Genomic DNA, 20609 nt, shown 5'->3' with positions numbered 1-20609 from the left:
TGGAGTTACTTAAGAAGCTTTTTTGGCTTACATGTATGTTCTTTCTGTTGTTTTTTTTCTGAGTCACTGTGTGTGTTTTGTTGTTTTTCTTCTGAGTCACCGGAACCATAAAGGGCCACACAGGTTAAGGAAGCAGCTTCCAGCATTCCCTGTAGCATGCAGCATGGCAGGGCTGGGCTGGGCTGGGGTGGGTGCCTGAGGGCCAACCTCCAGCCTCCTCCCTGGCTTAGAGGAAAGGAGGTGCCAAAGGGCAGGACAAGGGCATGTTACACAACCCGGCTACTTCCCCTCACATGTCCTTTCTGGCTGAAGCGTCCTGGCAAGTCAGCTAGATTCAGTCTTCTGGTATCTGTATTGCCACTGATCACTTACACTCCATGTGAGGGTTATAGCCACCTTGCAGGTAGGAGCTTAGGTGTGACAACGCTTGTACTGACATAAGCATTCTCAGCTACTTCAAAGGCCCAAGTGGAAAATTTGCTCAATCACCTTCACTTTCCTGAGAAGCCCACATCTGGAAAGGTAGAGCTCTGTTAAATTAGCAAAAAAAGCGCCCTAGCTGGTTTGGCTCGGTGGCTAGAGCATTGGCCTGTGGACTGAAGGGTCCCAGGTTTGATTCGGGCCAAGGGCACTTGCCTGGGTTTCAGGCTCCATCCCCAGTGGGGGGCGTGCAGGAGGCAGCCAATCAATGATTCTCTCTCATCATTGATGTTTCTCTCTCTCTCCCTCTTCCTTCCTCTCTGAAATCAATAAAAATAAAAATTTAAAAATACAATAAAATAAGCAAAAAGCTGAAGTCTCTCAGGGAAGTAATCTGTCCCAACCTCTGGGACAAGACTAGTTTCAGTTGGCAATTCTGATGCAAGTGGCTTTTTTTCAGTAACACTATTTAAATTGTAACACCTAATCTTGTGGCAGGTATTTCATTCCACTTACTATTTCTTTTTAATTTATCTTCCAAGTTTCTATCTATCTCAGAGCTGAAGCTAAGTTCTTAATGGCAAGGACCGTGTCTAGCTGAGTCTGTATCCCTGGAAAGGCCACACTACCTACTACACAAGCCAAACACTCCAATGTCTATGGACGAGGGCTGAATGTGCAACGAGCTCCTAAGCTCTTGCATCTCTGGCGAGGCTGCGATCCTCTCTCTAGGACTGGAGTGGCTCTGAACCCAGAGCGGGTGCAAGGAAGCCAACCACTGTTCCCATCTGATCCCATAGTTACGGGGGCCAGGCAGCCAGCCCAAACCATCGGCATGGCACATTTCTCAACTGCTCTGCGCCAGTGTCACAGGCCAAGCTTTACTCCATTTCCTTGGGCTGGCGCGGGCCGAGAAAAGTCAAGTACAGAGTGCAACTGGGGGAAGGCAGCCAAATCCCCAGCAGAGGGGGTAGGAGGTTCACTTCACTGCTCCCGATGCAGGCCCAAATCCAGCAGGGCAAAGCGGTGCCACTTCCACTGCACCTTGCAAATTAGGAAAAGGTGCTGTCACCTGTGGCTCTGGGTCCTCTTACAGAAGAGGATCCTAATGTTAAAAGAACACTCGCTAAGTGGGTGCTTTTCCAGTCCCATGGCCAACAGGGCAGCTGACATCTCACTCTAGTGACCTTGGGATCCAAAACTGGCAAAGCCGAGCTGAAAGACCAAATGAAGCTCTGCAGTGGCTAGGCACCAACTCCATTCAATGTTGTGCGGAACACTATTATTTACAGGACAGTGCATTACTATCCTAGTGTTTGCAGGGCAGAGAGGGAAAGGAATATACGTAAACATTCATTTGCATGTGATGGAATTCCTCCAGAAAGGACAGAAGAAATTGACAACACCAGTTTTCCTCCATTAGGTCCTTGGGGCACAAGGGTGGGTGGGAGATGGTTCATGGTGTTGGTTTGTTTTTGAGTTTTTGGGGGGGATATCTTTTGGGTTTTAAACACGTGACTCTATTACCTAATCAAGTATAATTACATTTTAAAAATTAGTTTTAAAAACATGTATTTTAAAAAATTAGTTTTCAGACACTCAGTATCTACTTAGCATATGCCAGACAGTAGGGTAGATGCTGTTCTGAAGTGCTGGATGGGGAGGAGTAGAAACAGATAAACAATCACTTCCTTGTAGTCATAGGTCAGAGAGGCCCCTGGACTTGAAGGAATGGAAAGGTAAAGAACCAGGTCAGGTTTCCTCCAAGAAGTAGATAGTAATACGAATTGCTGCCACGCTCCTAGAAGCCTGGACTGTGATGAGTGTCGGGCCAGAGGAACACAAAAACACTGAATGAACGTCACTGTGAAGATTCTATACCCGTCCCTCAAATGTGGGAAAAATAGTGCACGGCAATAGAAGAGAGATCGAAAAGATCAGATTTTATACTATACTCTGCCCCCACCCCCAACTCACCAGAGAATCCCATTGTGTAAGTTTGATGAAGGGAACTAAAAGAGCAGACATTCGTAGAATGCTTAGAAGAGTGTTTGGCAGAAAGTGCTGCATAAATGTTAAACCAAATAAAGCCTAGCAGAGACGCAAAGCTTCGCAAACATCTCCCCAGAGAAGAATTCTCTACGCCCCTGGATTATTCTGGGAGCCAGGCCTGTTGGAAGTTGGGTTTTCTTCCTGACACAACGTTACTAAGATACGAGACGCAACAGCGACGGAGGCTAGACTCGCACTTTGAAGGGCAGGGCGGTCCCGCCAGAGACCAGGGTAGCAAGCGCCCGTTAGCCCTCGGTGCCTTCTTCCCCGATTACCGAAGCTACAGTAAGATGATTCGAGCCTCCTTCAGCTCCTCCACCTGGGCGATCCGCCGAGAATGGAGAACGCCCTTATCAGGCTGTTGCGCATAACACCCAGGCGTGGAGAGCAGGTGGCCTCTTTGCGCCCACCGCGCGGTGACAAGAGCGCAGACAGGTGCCCGCGGGCGCGCAGTCCCCGCTCTCCGCGCTGCTCCCTGCGGACACGCGAGCCCAGAGCCTCCGGAGCGAGTGCCTCGTCTCGGCCTCCCCGGGTGCGCGGTGCCCAGCCCGGTCCCGAGGCCGCCCGCCCCGCCTGCCTGCGCGCGGTGCGCGGTGCCCACGCCGCGGCGAGAACGCGCGGCCCTCGCACGCCCCGGAGAGGGGCTTCCTGAAGGCGGATCCCGTGTCGTCAGCCCACCGCCGCTCACCAGTTCCCCGAGCCCACGATGCACACTTTCAGGGGCGACGTTGCCATGACCGGCCAGAAACGCAGCAGCCCAACGCGTGCCTCTCCGGTCTGCCGCCGGCCTCCGCCCGTTCAGCCTGACCTGCGGCAGCTCCTGAGGACCACGCCCCTCCCGCCTCTCCGCCAATGGCCGTGGCCATCCCCACCCGGGAGCCCCGAGCTACAGCGGGCAGCCCGGGTGGACCCGCCCCGCCCCGCCACTCCCGAGAACCACTGCGCACGCCTGGGCCGGGCTATCCTCTCCGCCCCGCCCCATCCATGCCCGAGGCATGCCGGGACTTGTAGTCCACACCGCCGTCTGCGGCGAGCTCCGCGGGGCGGCCCCGCCCACCGCACCACGTGCCGCCCGGCGTAGTTGCGCAAGGACTTGAGCTTTCGGCCACGGAGGCGGCGCTCCACCGGGCAGAGCAGGTCCGGTTCGGTTCGCCGCGTGACCCGCTACCGTAGCGCCGTCTGCCCAAGCGGGAAGAGACACCACACCTGTCTTTTCAGCCTCTGCGCTTGGCACCCCTGAACTTCTTAATGAATTTAAAACTTCTGAGGCCTCCGGGACTTGGCTGGACGGTACCTGCGCTTCAGTGTAGCCACTGGAGCCCAGAGAGAGACCCACTTGCTCTGCAGGACTTGCCTTCTCGTTATGCGGTTGTGAGACTACCCTCCCCCTTCCTTCCTACAAAACTGTATTCATTCCGAGCGTCACTCTCCACCAGGCGCCGTGCTAGACCCAGTGGGAGGAGGACAAAGTGGTTTAAACCGATGGTTCTCAAACTCTGCTGCTTATGAGTCTTTGGAGCTTTTAAACACGCCCCAGGCCGAGTGCGTCAGAATCTCTCAGAATGAGTTCCAAGCATCAGGATTTTTTAAAAATCCAAGAGCTAATTGCAAAAAGCTGTCAAAATTGAGAACCAGAGAATTAAAATACCGGTAGAGACTGGCTGAAGAAACAAATACTCCAGTTACCTAGAAAAAGACGAGGCCTATTCACTTGATGCCCAGAGGACTAGCTCGTTTTTTGTTTTCATTTCTACATCGTTTGGAAGATTTATCTAGGTTACGATATGTACCCAAAGAAACACGTAGAGTGGATGAGAGAGATCGTCCTGTCCACTCTCTCGGGTGATTTGCTCTCAATTATTTGCGCTAATGGGAAGATACCTAAGCAGGGATGGTGGGGAAAATGGGCTGTTCAAGCTTTATTCGTTTTTTTCCTTGCATGCGTGTTACGAAATGGGATTGTCACATTGAATAGTGAACTTACGTACTTGAGGAGTAGACATGGCGTTGTGAAGATGTCCCGCAAGTGGTTGATTCATTTTTTTAGCCTTTGCCTAGAAGATTTATATCCCTCACGTGGAGAGTCCTGTTCCCCAATGTTGCAACTGCACATGCATGATAATGCGCCACGCGACTATTCCTCGGACATACATCTACAACATCATTGTATGGGGTTTCCCGACCACCTGGTACCGTCACCTGCTATACACAACACATTATATACAGAGTAAGTAGTCATTTATTGTACACACTGGTTACAGAGATTAATACAGCCCTAGCTGGGTTGTGCAGTGGTTAGAGTGTCAGCCTACAGACCGAAGGGTCGTGAGTTTGATGCCTGGCCCTGGTTGGGGCTCACTCAGAGGCAACCAGCTGATGTGTCCTATGTAGATATTTCTCTCTCTCTGCCCCTCTTCTCCCTCTGGCCCACTCTCTCTAAAAAATCATTGGAAAAAATATCCTCAGGTGAGGGTTCAAACAAAGAAAGAAAGAAAACAACAACGAAGATTAATACAAAAACCAAATAGGTGAAGAGAGGGGAGAATTTCAGTCAGAGGTGCAGGTAGACCAGATGAAATTGTAGGGGCCGGTGAGAGAAGGAATGATGGTGCTATACAATCAATGGTTGCTCAAAATAGTGATGGAAGTTTGATAAGGATATTTACCTAGCCTCAAACTCTCCACACAAAGGCTAAAACAGTAACAAAGAGAGTTTTTTAGAGAAAACTGGCTAACATCACCTTAACTAAGTGGTCAAAATCAACATCACCAGTGATGGGTCAAACCAACACATGGGCCTTCTTTCGCAGGAGTGAGAAGACATTTAGTTAATATTGGCTTGTTGAAAAAAATCTTTTGAAGTAGTTCCCAGACCTTGGGATTTTATAGATTAAAAATATTTGTACTTGTTTTCAAGTCTGACATAGAATTGCCAATTTTTTTTTTTCTTGTTAGGACATAAACGATTGCCATATACAATTCCTATTTCATTTCAACTTGTTTTTTTTCTTTTAATTCATGTCATTCATTTTAATTTAATTAATTTGTTTTTTGACTAATTAATACAGTCACATGATTTAAAATCCAAAAGGATCAAAAGGGTGCGTAGTGAAATTCTTCCTCCCTTTCCCAGTAGCTCTCTAGTTTCTTGAGGAACTCGTTACTAATTTCTTATGCACACACATTGTTTTGTTACTTTCTCCCACTCAACATTATTTCACGTTAAAAATGTTAGCCAATGCCAAAAAAAAAAATGAATGCACGTAATGAAAACTCAAAGTTAAAAAAGTAAAAAGAATACATTTAGCGTTCAGAAAACTCTCCCACAAACTGTATTTCTCGTTTCTCTGTGGCACTGGAACCTTTTTCACAGGCTGGTGTTGGGTAAATGCATTCCTCTAACTCCAGGTGAGACGTGTACTTCGTCCACCCTAGAGAAGCATTTTAGCTTCTCTGTCCTCATGGTACAGATGTCACCACTTTGCTTCCTAATTATACCCTCACCGTACAATCCCCAGTGGTGACATTTGTTCTTGGTACAACTGGCTTCAAATGAAATTGCCCATCTTCAATATTGCTATTGACAGTCTCATGAGAAATTACAGATTTTTGGCTGAAGAAAACAATGCCTCATTCTGGAAACATATATGGGATTTCATCTCACTTCCTTGGGGATTAGAGACATAATGGATGAAAGGCAGCTTTGGCTGCTTGCAAGAACCAAGTAGAGTCCCAGACACTTAGCAGAGGCAGGTGTCAATTGTAACCTGTTCATATCAAAGCTTATTAAATGATAAAAGGGGTTTGTGTACCAGGCTTGATCCACCAGCTGTTCCTTTTCACCAGTCCCTTATATTGGGATGGTGTGAGGATCAGTTTGTTTTTTTTCTTTTAAAGATCATACTACTATATGCTACCTTTAGTCTAGCAGCCAGCTCTTAGCCAAGCACTTGGGCCAGTTGGAGACCTTGGAAGTTTTAAAGATGAAGTTGTCAGCCCTGGCTGGTTTTGCTCAGTGGGTAGAGCGTTAGTCTGCAGTCTGAAGGGTCCCAGATTCGATTCCAGTGAAGGGCACACGCCTGGGTTGCGGGCTCGATCCAACGTGCCGGAGGCAGCCAATCAATGATTCCCTCTCATCATTGATGTTTCTATCTCTCTCTTCCTCTCTGAAATCAATAAAAATATATTTAATAAATAAATAAATATGAAGTTACCAGACTTAGTATTGTTCCTGACCAGAGAAAGGCAGAGATCTTTATTCGGTTTCTACTTGATTAAAAATCAAATGTCAACCTGGACTTGGTTCTAGACTTGTGTCTTGTTCATGTGCTTATTCAGCAGGCATTCACTGAACTCCTGCGGTGAGCCCAGAGCTGGCGATACAATGTTGAAGAAAAGAGACACAGTTTATAGCCGAGAAAGGAGGTCAGATAAAGAAACAAGTATCTTCCATAGAGCCCAGACTGGTGTCGCTCTGATAAGAGACAGGCTACTCCAGGAACAGATAGAGGAGGGCTACCCACCTGGACCCAGGCTGTCAGGTAAGACCTTCTGGAAGAAAAATGTCTGAACTGAAGGATGAGTGGGAAGCAAATGGAGGAAGAGTGCTTGAGGCGGAGAGAACACCATGCACGAAGGCTTGGAGGCAAAAGAAAAAGAGCCATTGGCCCCTCTGGGAACCTGAAAGTTCAGGACGTTGGAGGATAGCGCAAGAGGTAAAGATAGATGAGGCAGACAGGTGGACGGGGACCAGACGATGGAGGTTCTGTTATAGCAGTTTGGATTTTATTTACATGGCAGGGGGGGAATCTTGATGTGTTTAAAGTGATAAATGATGTGGTCATATTTGTCTTTTACAAGATCACTCGAGTTGCAGCAAAGGGAGTGTCCTGGGAGGTACAAACCTGGAAGCAACAAGAACAGTTAGAGAAGCTGTTGGTTGCAGTGATCCCGGCAACAAGGATGCGGGGAAGGGGACCACTGGAACCTATGGGATCTGACATTTGAAGGGGTCAGGGAGAGGGAAGCGTTAAGGATGACTTCCAGATTTCTGACTTGGACAGTGGGTAGGTAGGTGATGGTGGTGGTAGTGGTGGTGGTGGTGGACAGAGGGTGTTTTAAAGCAGAACTTGCCTTTCTTGGCAAAAACAAAAATATCTGTGGCTTTTCTGGTTTTCCTCTTGGTTAGACTGTGAAATCAGATACCAACCCTTGGGTTGAATTTAATGCTAACCCATATTCAAGACTGGTTGCAGTTTTCCATAACTTTAAAAATCCGATTCAATTTATGAAAGATTGGCAGGTTGGAGGAATTTAAAAAGCATGTCACTTCCTAATACAAGACAGAGTTGGATAAAGCTTAGCCCTCATGAAATGTCTTCATAGGAAGGCCACTGTCTATGGTGTTTTCTCTTAATTAAAAAAAAAAATCAAAAGAGTTTTAAAATTGTATAGTAGTGAATAATATTAAATGGAAAGCAACAATCCCCTTTCCTAGGTTTCACTTCCTGGAAATAGCTGCTTTAGTTATTTCATCTGGTATTTTCTTCCCTATTTCTACATAATCTTCTTATGCTACTATTTCTTCTTGAATTAACATTTTTGAATAAGTAATACATTCATATGGCTCTACAATAAAACTACAAAAAGACAAACAGTAAAGAGCATCTTTTCTATTCCTGTTGCCACCTTTTTCAGGTAACCATTGTTATTAGGTTTCTGTGTATACCTATATGCAAGAAAATAGCATTATATATTTACTTCTTCTGCCTTTTTCTTTATATATATGTATATAAAATATGGTATAATCCCTGACCGAGTAGCTCAATTAGTTACAGCATTATCCTGATACATCAAGGTTGTTGGTTTAATGCTTGATCAGAATACATAAAAGAATCAACCAATGAATGCATCAATAAGTGGAACAACAAATCAATGTTTCTCTCTTTCTCTCTTTCTTCCTCTCTTTCTTTCTCTCTTCCCTCGCTCCGTGCTCCCTGGAGGGAGAGTCTCTCTCTTTCTCTCTCTCTCTCTCTCTCAAAAAAATTAATAATATAAAAAAGATGGTATCATATCCTGTATCAACCGTGATAAATTGCCATAACGATCCAAACATCTGTGAGGGAAGGAAAATTTCCCCCCCTGTTCCTCTTTGGTCTCCTGGCTAATCTAATAATCAAATTGTCATGAGCCAGATCCACAGGAGAAAATAACTAAATTTAATTATGTATGTACATACAGGGCTTCTTGAAGAACCTGGGGCCCCAGGACAAAGGGGCAGTTGAGGCTTACATGCTAAGGAGAAAAGTGGTGGGGATTGTGGTCTGGAACTTCAAAGGGGAGGAAGGCAATTTAGAGGAAGATGAAGGGTGCCAATATTTGGTAAAACAAATGTTTGCTGCGCCCGCTGAAACAATGGGACACAGAGAGGACTTTGATAAAATAAGCCTTGCTGGGTTCCTCCCTGTCTATATCACACCTGGTTTGGATTAAACTATAGTGTCTGTGATGATAGCTCCCTTCCTGGGGTAGGTCCTCTGTGGAAATCCTTTTAGGCAGTTAGGAAGTTCAAAGGTTCCTCCCGAGTCTTTTGTTTTGTTTTGTTTTTTAACAGAATGGAAGGAGAGGGAGAGACAGAAACATCAGTGTTGAGAGAGAATCATTAATTGACTGCACGCCTCCTACTGGGGATCAAGCCCACAATCTGGAAATACCATACCCTGACCAGGAGTGGAACCATAACCCCGATTCATAGGTCAGCGCTCAACCACATCAGCCGTGCTCTTTTGATTTTTAAAAACAACCAGCTTAAAATAATCAGTATCCCCCCACAAAAGGCATATTTTGTGGTGGCAAACTCTGTCCGCCCTTCCCTCCCGGGTCCCCCCCCACCCCCCCCAATCTTAGTGGCTTCTTTCTCATTCATGCTTCATGTCCGTCCCTGGTTGTTCCACATTCTCCTCACACAGGTTGCAAAACTGCAGAGTCTCTACCACCTGGAGAGTCATGCTAACAATGGCTAGGGGCAGGGAATATGACAGACCACTCACCAGCCCCTACTCACTGGCTTTTTCCCAGAGGTGACATACGTCACTTCTGTCCCATTCGGTGACCAAAGCATACCAGGTGGACCCTTTACAGGGGGCAGGGAAGTGCAAACTCGCCATGCGCCCAGGGCTTGGAGAGCCAGATGTGGTGAACAGCACTGATGATTACCCCAGATGTGCACCCTTCTGCACCTTGCTTTTTTTTTTTTTTTTAGCTCAGAAAGCATTTAATTAATCATGCCATTTCAGTAAATAGAGCATCCTTATTATTTTTTTTATTTTTTAAAATCTCCACCATTTTATTACTTTTTTTTTTTTTTTAAAGCAGATGGACATTTGCATTCTTTTCAATATTTCCTTTACCAAAAGCACTGCAGTGGATACTCACCTGTTATTTTGCAAACATGGGCATTACATCTCTAGGATAGATTGCCCTTGAGTGGCATTGCTGGTCCACAGGGTGCACCCGTTTGTAACTTTGATAGGTACAGCCAAATGGTCCTCCACAGGGGTTAGGCCAGTTTCCTCCCTTCCCAGCAATGTACGGCAGGGTCTGCTTCCACACAACCTTGCCAAGGGAGTCTATCACCAAACTTTTGGGGTTTCACCAATCTGATGGTTGAAAATATTCTCATTTTAATTTCACATTGCATTTCTCTTAGTATGAATACAGTTTCTGGCTACGCCTTGATTTTCTTAATAAATAGTAAATGAGGATGGATTTACTTCTTCAACATGACCCCTCCACCCCTACATGCACTCCCCTCCACCCCCCGCCCACCCACACACATCCTCTCTGCTCTGTTCTTGCATCACAGTTTCTGGTGAATTCCACACTTACTTTGCCTTATTATGATGTGTAAATATATTTAGCTATAGCTCCAAGGAGTGTATTATAATAAGATTTCCTCTCATGTACTCTTTCTCCCTCCACCCCTGGACTTAACAATTGCCTTGGGTTTTTTTGTGTGTGTGTGTTTTTTTTTACACCCAGAATTGTTTAAAAGATTCCTGAGCTTCCCCTTCAGCCCTGGATTCTACCTCTGAGCCATGAAACGAGTTAGGATTAAATTTCTATTTTGAGTATGCCACTCCATTTTTTATATCTCTGTGTTAAAGTGACTTAGATTCTTCCCTAATACACTGTTCCTTTCTATCTGACCTCTTTTTCTCCCTCATCCCCACTGGAAGTTTTAGAACCCGCCTTTTATCCCCCCGCCCCCCCATCCTGAAATTTCATGATTATAGCCCTGTCTTGGGCATTTATCTCCTTCCCTGACATCTTTTCTTTCCTCACCTCCAAATGTTTGCCTGCCCCTGCCTCCACTTTCTATATTTTATCTTTCAACTCTTTTGGTTCTTTATTTTAAGACCCTGCTGGTTTCTGCTTCCAAAAGTTCTTACTGCCCGGCTGGTGTCGCTCAGTGGTAGAGCATCGACTATGAACCAGGAGGTCATGGTTCGATTCCTGGTCAGGGCCCCAGCCCGTTCCCCGCCTCCGACCCTCCTACCGGTCTCAATGTGCTTTCTTCTTTAATTCTCTAGTTGTAGGACTTCCATTCAGGTGGTCTGAGTGACGGTTGTTCTGTATTTTAGTTGTAATTTTGATGTGGTTGTGAAACGCAGCGAGTACCGTGTTTACCTATGCCACCGTCTTGGTTCCTTTTAAAACTCTCTAATAAAAGCTTTGACATGCCAGTACTCCCAGTCATTCATACCTTAGTATCAATTACATTAACCAGGTCACCACTTAAATGTAACTAAGCTATGGGGTGTTAAATAGTAAGAAACAAAGATCACTAAATGCCAATTGAAGAAAGCGCTAACTGCATTTGCTTGCCTGGGAAGGGAGAGCCACGTCATTCAGTCTGAGTTCTGCGTGTCTCAGAGACAAATCGAAAGGGCTAAAGGTCTAGATGTGGAGCAAGAAGGGAGGGAACAAGCAAATATAAGGCAATTCTCTGAGTGCAGGTCTCTGGGTGGTGGACGAGGAGGACTCTGAACTCTTCTTTGGGACCTCCCAGGTGTCACATCACTGATTCCGAGATGCTTGGATTCAAACAGATCCAGGAGGGGTTCTGTAAGGTGTTCTGGTGGGCCCAGGACCGGATTCAGCAGGCAGGAGTGTCAGGAGATGGTCGAGCCCAGCCGGTGTTCCTCAGTGGTTGAGCGGCAACCTATGAGCCAGGAGGTCACAGTTCAATTCCCGGTCAGGGCACATGCCCGGGTTGTGGGCTCCATCCCCAGTGGACCGTGTACAGGAGGCAGCTGATCAATGATTCTCTCTCATCATTGATTTTTCTCTCTCTCCCTCTCCCTTCCTCTCTCTGAAATCAATAAAAACATAGTTTAAAAAAGTATTTGCATTTGGCCGAAACCGGTTTGGCTCAGTGGATAGAGCGTCAGCCTGCGGACTGAAAGGTCCCAGGTTCGATTCCGGTCAAGGGCATGTACCTTGGTTGCGGGCGCATCCCCGGTGGGGAGTGTGCAGGAGGCAGCTGGTCAATGTTTCTCTCTCATTGATGTTTCTGACTCTCTATCTCTCTCCCTTCCTCTCTGTAAAAACTCAATAAAATATGTTTAAAAAAAAAAAAAAGTATTTGCATTTGAAGAGGAGTACCCAGACCTTAGGACGAAGAGGACACAAATACATCATCTTTTTTTCTGGTTTTATTAGAAATAGTTTCACTACTCCCAAAGGGCAGAAGATACGGAATCACCCTAACACGAAGGAGGAAACAAACATATCTTTTCTTTTCATAAGCTACAGTATCACTGTTCCCACAGGGGCCGAAGATGCAGAATCACTGCTCCCAAAGAGTGGAGTTTGGAGTTCATGGTGGCAATTCCTGAGTCTTTTTGAAGGAGGAGATAAAGAGATTTCCCAGCAGGCCCCTGCCTTTTTAGATCATGCTGTGTGGGCAGCTGCTTTCAGAGAGAGCTGTGAAATACACAGGGCTGGTGGTTTCTTTGTCAGCTGATCTCTAGAAGAGAAACCAGTCCTTGGGTGCACTTTTAGAGGTGGGACCATGATTTGTGGGTAAGTCACAAGGAGATTGCTGGGCAGAGATATGATGGTCCCGCAGGAAGTGGGGGGTGGGGGGTGGTTACACAAAAGGGACCTGGCCCTGATGGGGTCAGCCTAAGGCCGCTGGTAGTGAAGGGCAGCTGGTCGTGTTCTTGACTTTGTGCAGTAAAAATTTCACAACACCAAGACCAGGTGGTTTTTAGAGGATGTTTATTAAAGTTGGAGACAGGGAAACAAGGCCATCCACAAAAGTGTACTCTGTATCCCCCCCACCCCCCCCCCCCATAAGCCAGCTGCTTATATAGGGTAGGACAGTGGTCAGCAAACCGCAGCTCGCGAGCCACATGCGGCTCTTTGGCCCCTTGAGTGTGGCTCTTCCACAAAATACCACGTGCGGGCATGCACGTACAGTGCGATTGAAACTTCGTGGCCCATGCGCAGATGTCGGTTTTCAGCCTGGGCGAGTCTGTTTTGAAGAAGTGGCGTTAGAAGAAGTGGGGGTACGTTCGCTGAGGTCGCCCCTCAGATTTGAGGACATTTTTAGCAAAGGCCAGCTTAGGAATACCCTAATTAAGTTTGTGGACGAAAGGGGCCACATGCTGACCTGACAAGCTCAGGAGAGCCTGCATGGCAGTTTTGCAGACTCGGAGACCTAAAGTCACCACAAAGGATGGTCTGAAATTAAACCTTAACTAAAAGCAGTTATGGTGGGCAGTTACGTCCTAAGCCGATATCTTCACTGATAAGGTCCACCTTTACCGTCATTGAGCCTATCTGTCTTTTTGCATCTATGATAACATGTCCTTGGGATGCCTGGGTCACTTGTGACTTCCCTGTGTCTGGAGCCCCTGGGGCACAGCCAGGTGTGCTGGGCCCAGGACAGATGCCGCAGATTCTTTCATGTATCATGTTAATTGTTCCTGCACCCACCTAAGAATGTGTCCATCATTTTACTTTTTATCCTATCACAGAGGTTCCCCTCCCCCCTCCCTTAATCCCACCTCCTTAAATCTGTCACGAATGAATTCCATGTATAAATATGGAGCCTGCCATTCTCTGGAGCACTATCTCAATTCGTTGAGGTTCTGCTTCCCGGCATATGTCGACAGTTTGGCTCAAATAAACTCACAAAAATTCTTTACAGGTTTCAGTGGTTTTTTACGTTAACAAGTTAATAACAATGTACCTACCTATATAGTTTAAGTTTAAAAAATTTGGCTCTCAAAAGAAATTTCAATCATTGTACTGTTGATATTTGGCTCTGTTGACTAATGAGTTTGCCGACCACTGGGGTAGGACAAAGATTACATGGGGAGGTAGGGATTACAGGCATGGGGACATAGGCCATGCAGGCTGGAGTGAGACTCCATTGTTTGGGCAACAGGGTTAATCTTTCCATGATAATAGGCAGTTCTTGAATGAGAATAGACTGCATTCCAAGCTTAACTCCCAGGTCCCAGGTTGACTACCAGGTCCAGGAGTGGGGCGGAGGGGGCTGGGGTGGGGGGGTGGGAGGCGGCATACAACTCCCACCAGGTTAGAATGTCCTTTCTTTAACCAGAACAAGGCAATCACGATTAACAGAGCATGATTAATATTTCCCATAACCACAGCTAGTCCCCAGTATTTTATTTTTGCCCCTAACAATGTCTATTTGATTGTTAGACCAGCCAAAAGAACCTTGAGGGAAGAGGAACGGTGGTTCATCCCCCATATTGAGGCGCAGGAACCCTCCTTAATCAGATGGAAGGCCCCGCCCTCAACCTCTGGCCTTGGTCTGTTTACCCTGGGCCTTTTACTCTTCCTGCTGTTAAGGTCCAGAGTTCCTGAGCTGTGGAGCTTGCTGAGAGCTGAACTTCTGCCTAGCGGCCTTCCTGGTCTTCAGCACTTGGCTCTAAGCCCCATGCTCCCGCATCTGCCTCCCGGCTCACGGCAGTTTTACACTGGAAAGTGGTCATTCTTTCCTGGGGCTCAAAATAGTCTGCAGCCACCTCTTTTCTTGAGAAATAACTCAGTATCACTTCTAGCTTCCTCCAGAGGGAATGCAGTGTTCTGTTCTACTCTTGAAACACGCCAGAATGGATTCAGCAACCAAGAGGCAGAGTTGAAACTGGAAATGAGTCAGGGATATAAGTCAACTTTTCTTCGATCCCACGGCATCCATCTTTTTGAAAGATCTCTATTGCACTCATCAAGTCAAGCAATGTATAAATATTTTTAGCACATAAACTACTGGGAATTGAGGTTATCCAAGACCCATGACTAATATCAGGAATTGTGCTCTGGCCGTACACTCAAGGTAAAAATAAATGCTGGAAATAGGAAGCCTTTCATCTGAAAGGATGGATATTCTCACATGCTTCTGAATCAGCTTGCCAAAATATTACGGATGATCTTTATTTTTAAATTTCATATATGTGCAACACACGTTGTGGAATAAAAATAGGAAGTTAAGGATCTGAGAATTGACAAATGCTACTGTCCTGTCTGTCTGGAATCCCATAATACATCCACAAGTCTTTTGCTGGAAGGGAGGTATGGAAGCCATAATGCCAAGCCCTTGGCCACCGTGGCACCAAGTTCAGATTTGTGCAAGAAGCTCACACCCCAACCTTTGGTCTCCCCTTCTGAGCTCTGTGTTCCTGGGCAAGTTTCCATATCTGCACTCAGAGTTTTTTGTCTGGAACAGTGTGAAAGAACCTTCTAAATCCTAAAGACAATTTATATTATACAAACATTAGCTATTGTGAATGAAAACAGAACTGAAACTTATAGGGAAATTGGTACTAGGTAAAAAACAAACAAACAAAAAACCTAAATCCTGGCCATGTGGCTCAGTGGTTGAGTGTCAACCTATGAACCAGGAGATTACAATTCGATTCTTGGTCTGGACACATGCCTGGGTTTTGGGCTTGATCGACGATTCTTTCTCATCATCGATGTTTCTATCTCTTTCTCCCTCTCCCTACCTCTCTGAAACCAATACAAATATATATTTAAAAAATACCTAAGGTTAGAGAGCCTTATAAGAAGGAAACTGTTTACCCAAGTGTTCTTTCATTTTTGTCTTTTGAGAAAAGTGTTGTCATTGAGGGATGGCATTTGTGAAAGTTCTGGACTAATAGGACTAATAGGAAACCTGTCTACATTTAACTCTTCATTTCAAGGTGGAAACTGAGACTTGGGGAGACTAAGTGATTTTGTTGTAATGTACCCCACAAATCACAGAAGGACGCCTCAAGAAGTCGAATTAAAGAGTCACATTTATTGCAGTCCGGGACTATGAGGTGGCATCTTGCTTTCCCAAATCTCATAGTAGTAAGATGGTGGCAAAGCCAGACTTCTATAGGCAAAGATCACAAAGGTATTGATTACATCTCAAGGTTTGGAATGAGGAACCTGGTTTGCAAAAAAGCAGTTTGCAGAAGCAGAAGCAGCATGTTATCTAAATTACAGTTTTGGGTCTCTGGATCACTGAATTGACAGAAACACATTATCTAGAGCCCTCGGGTCTGGAATGAGGAACCTGGTTTGATCTAAATTACAGTTTTGGGTCTCCAGATCACTGATTGACAGAAACACATGATCTAGAGCCCTCGGGTCTGGAAGGAGGAACCTGGTTTGATCTAAATTACAGTTTTGGGTCTCCAGATCACTGAGTCAACAGGGACACGTTAACTGGAGCCCTCTGACCTTGGGATAACTGTGCTGTCCTTCCCAGGTAAAGGAAAATGTGCTTTCTAAGACCAGTATGACCATAACCAATGGGATATTCACATTACAATCAATAGGGTATTCAATCGAATGGGGTGATTTATATAATTCAGAAAATAAAAATAACTTTTCTATTGTTAAACAAAGCAAATAAGTGCAGAAGCCAAACAGCAGGGTTAAAGGTAAACTATAGTTTCTACCTGAGATGATTGCTAACATACTTCAATTTGACTGAAGCCACACAGCAAGTTCGTGTCAGGGCTGAGCCAACAATCCAGGCCAGTGTTCTCTGTATATAGCTCATTTGGTCTTCATTTGCATTGCCTTTCTCCATGTTTCCAATTCGGAGCACCCTATATTTCTGCCCTGGTTTCCCTTAGATGATAAATCCAGCTCACTTCCCATTTTTCTCCTCCCAATTCTATCTTTGCTCTTCCCTTTGCCATCCCAAATTGCCATCCAGCCAGCCTTGTATTAGGCACACAATTGATTTGCATTCCTTCTTTTCCTCTACTTTTTCCTAGTCTCTTCTGACCAGAAATCATCAATCTTTTTTTCTCAAAAAACAAGCTCGACCAGCGCAGCTCAGTGGTTGAGCGTCGGCCTATGAACCAGGGTTTCAGGGTTTGATTCCAGTCAGGATACATGCCCTGGTTGTGGGCTCGATCTCCAGTGGGAGGCATGCAGGAGGCAGCTGATTAATGATTCTCTCTCGTCATTAATGTTTCTATCTCTCTCCCTCTCCCTTCCTCTCTGAAATCAATAAAAATATACTTAAAAAGCAAAACTAGCCACCTGCCCTCTAAGTAGGCTAAGTAGCTGTCTAGGTTGCTAAATCCAGCAACTTGTGTAAAACCTACACCCTCCTTTTGGGTGGAGAGGCAACATTGGACAATGCATTCCTTTAAAGCAGCGGTTCTCAACCTGTGGGTCACGACCCCTTTGGGGGTCGAACGACCCTTTCACAGGGGTCACCTAAGACCATCGGAAAACACATATATAATTACATATTGTTTTTGTGATTAATCACTATGCTTTAATGATGTTCAATTTGTAACAATGAAATTGGGGGTCACCACAACATGAGGAACTGTATTAAAGGGTCGCGGCATTAGGAAGAGTGAGAACCGCTGCTTTAAAGGGTTTTAAGCCGTACAGGACTTCAAGGTTTTTCTCCAAGGACTTCGCCTTGGATGCTGTCCAGTAAGCGCCGGATCATGATAGATAAGTAACTTTAATTTTACTGTGGATAATTTTAAAAGCATGTGTTCATCCCATCACTCATTTATGATTCATGTATGTAATAAATACTTACTGAACTCCTACTATGTGCCAGGCCTGGGACTGGATACTGGAGACATAGTTTAAGGCAGATGTCATCTTGCACAGAACTTACAGTTTGTCTGGAAGGGAGACGTGAACGATTACACTAAGGTGTGGTGACTGTTCTGAGAGGGGCAGATGGGTGCTCTAGCTCAATCTAGGCCTCAGGAAAGGCCTTCTTGAGGAAGCACCTGGAGGGGGCGCAGGAGTGGGTAAGATGCGGAGAAGGGTGCCACGTGAGGTCAGAGAGGGGAGAACCAGGGGGGCTCATATGAGGACCTGAAGAAAGTCTGTGAGTCTGAAGGACAGAGTGGGTGCAGGAGAAGACTCCCAGGTGAGGGGGAGAGGCAAGCAGGATCGGATCAAGGAGGGCCTTGGGGCCCATGCCACAAAGTCTGGGCTGGGGAAGCCCCTAAAAGTGTTTTTTAAGCTGGAAAGAGACATGGTCAGCTTTGCCTTTTTGAACATTAATTCTGGCTACAATTGAGGGGAAAGGTTGGAGACAAGAAGTGGGGCTGGAGTTCACCCAGAAGAATATTGATGCCCGAGGCTGGGGTGGTAAAACCAACATGAGGGGGTGTGTGTGTCTGTGCAGGTAAGAAAGGGGAGGAACTGGGAATGCTGGTGTCTGGCACGGGCATCTGATGGATTGTGAGACAGAGATGATGTGCTCATTGAATTAACCTGCAAATGTGTGGGAGGTGGGAGCAGCAAGGGCCAAGTCTCGCCTGCAGAAGAATTTGGCCAGGCTTTACTCAGTTTTTTTTAATTAACCTATCAATGTACCATTTATATATATATATATATATATACATATATATATTTATATAAATATATATGTATATAAATATATATGTATATTTATATAAATATAAATATATATATTTATATATATAAACATATATATATAAATATATACACACACACACACACATATATACATATATATGTATATATATATATATCTAGTTGTCTTAGTAAAAACTAAGAATTATTGTAGGACATACATATTTTAGCTATCATCCCTTGTTAGTACATATAAAGCTCTCTCATTCTTTTTTTTTTTAAAGTTGTATAGATTGTGTAAGCAGGCACATACAGAAAAGTGTACATAATGTACTATACAGCTTATTGGATTTTCACCAAGATAATTTTTCATCTGCATAACCATCACCCAGATCACAGAACACTACCAGAACCCCACAAATCTCCCTCAGGCATCTTTTAGTCACTACCTCCACTATCCTGACTTCTAGATCCTTAGATTAATTTTGCCTGTGCTTAAAATTTATATAAATGGGATCATGCAGTGTGTATGATTGTGTTGCTTCATTCTTTTAAATGACTATGTGTTATTCCATTGTATGGACATATGATTTATTTAGCCAGTCTCCTCCAGATGGTATTTAGAAATGTTGTATTCCATCATTTGCTATCACCAACAATGCTGCAATAAATTCTGCATAAATAACTCAAAATAGTACCAATATATCAAGGATGGGTTTTTTTAGCTGCAAGTAACATAAAAACCAAATTAAAAAAGCTGCCGAAACAGTAAAGACGTTTGTTATCTGACTTAGAAGTCTGGAAGTAAACAGCCCTAGAGCTGGTTAAGGTAATGGCTCGATGTCCCCGCCCCTCATTTTTTCCTCTGGCTTTATCCTCAAGGTTGGACCCCTCATGTTCCTTGTCCTGTGAGATTTCGGTTCATATATATTTTACCCATTTTTCTATTGGGCTCAGACTGCTGACGTTCATGTCCCTGTGCCTGCATTTATTAGCTGTGCATTTGTTGTACCTCAACTCTCCGCCTCAATTTCCTCACCTATAAAATGAGGGTAATAATAGTACCTACCCCATTAGATCTCATGGAAGAAACACGTAAAATCATGTAAATGGGAGTAAATACTCCTTTTACTGTTTGCTGGGTGGTAAGTGTTTGCTGACTGCATGGACGGATTGTTGGTTGGGTTAGCCTTGGGGCCAGTCTTAGACATTTACAGTTTAGAAAAAGAAAGGCCTTTCCTTTCCCTCTGCTGCCCACATCTTCATCCCTTTCCCATCTGCCTGCTGTAGCAGAAACATTATTTTAATAGGAGATAGGACCACTCATTTTGCAAAAGAGGCTTTAAATTGCAGGTGGCTGGGAGAGTTATTATTATTAGTGCAAGTGGATTTCATTTAAAACGCAGATACTGATCTCTGATTTTTTGTTTGATTTTGTAAGGAAAGGGTAGAACTGAGGCTAATGGTGAGAGAATGAGAGCCACTGGGGTGTGGGATAAGCAAAAGGAATAGATGGGTCCAACCAAAACAGATTTTGCTGAGTGTCCATTTTTTTAAAGCAAGCAGTGTTTTTATTTATGGAGGACCTCAGTTTTGCAATGCAATAATATAGTCTGTGCTATAAATAAGAAATAAGAAACCACAGGAAAGTGGGTTCAGGACAAATAGTAAGGCTGAAATTCTGTGTGTGCCTTTTACATGTTGACTAATCACATAACTTCATTCTTAGGTTGCATCTGTTCACACCTGGTACACACCCATATAAATAAATCCCTTCCTGTGTTTTTGTTAATGCTGCTGTCCGCCCCATGGCGTGAGAGGGAAGGGTAGGAAGCTTGGCTTCACTGTCAGCCAACGCCACACGTCTCACTTTTAGGACGATTTTGTGTGAAAATTTGAGAGGCTGACATAGTTTTCAAGTTGGAGGGGCTGGTACCACCTTTTAAAATGCCTGTGAATTCTGACCACAGGCTAAATGCTATCGGTTTGGAACTCCCTCAGGTGGGAAGGACAGGCTCATAGTCATTCCATTATCGATCTCGGCTTTATTTCCAGGTGGCTATCGCTGTGTACACAAAAGCTCACCTTTCACACCCTCTCTCAGGCTCTTTCCCAATGGTCTTTGCTTTTTTATTTTTGCAGATCGATTTGTTAGCCTGAACTCAGTTATCAGTTTGCTCTTATCAAAATCACCCCAACAGCTGCTATTAAAATGCACTTTTACAATAGACATTGGTGTA

General features: G+C 44.9%; 1 protein-coding gene across 1 annotated transcript in view; it reads right to left on the bottom strand.

Annotated features, from left to right (window-relative positions):
- The window catches only part of GPD1L (glycerol-3-phosphate dehydrogenase 1 like), a 39364-nt gene extending 35967 nt beyond the window's left edge, over window positions 1-3397 (bottom strand). Inside the window, exon 1 of the mRNA XM_081105934.1 lies at window positions 3161-3397. Coding sequence (XP_080962060.1) covers window positions 3161-3207 — 47 coding nt within the window. The 5' untranslated portion in view covers window positions 3208-3397. The remainder of the gene's footprint in view (window positions 1-3160) is intronic.
- Between the last annotated feature and the right edge of the window lie 17212 nt (window positions 3398-20609).

The sequence above is a fragment of the Myotis nattereri genome (genome assembly GCF_964212035.1).
Source record: "Myotis nattereri genome assembly, chromosome: 14".
Taxonomy (NCBI): Eukaryota; Metazoa; Chordata; class Mammalia; order Chiroptera; family Vespertilionidae; genus Myotis; species Myotis nattereri.
The sequence above is the reverse complement of the archived record's forward strand: the minus strand, read 5'-3'. Positions and strand labels throughout refer to the sequence as shown.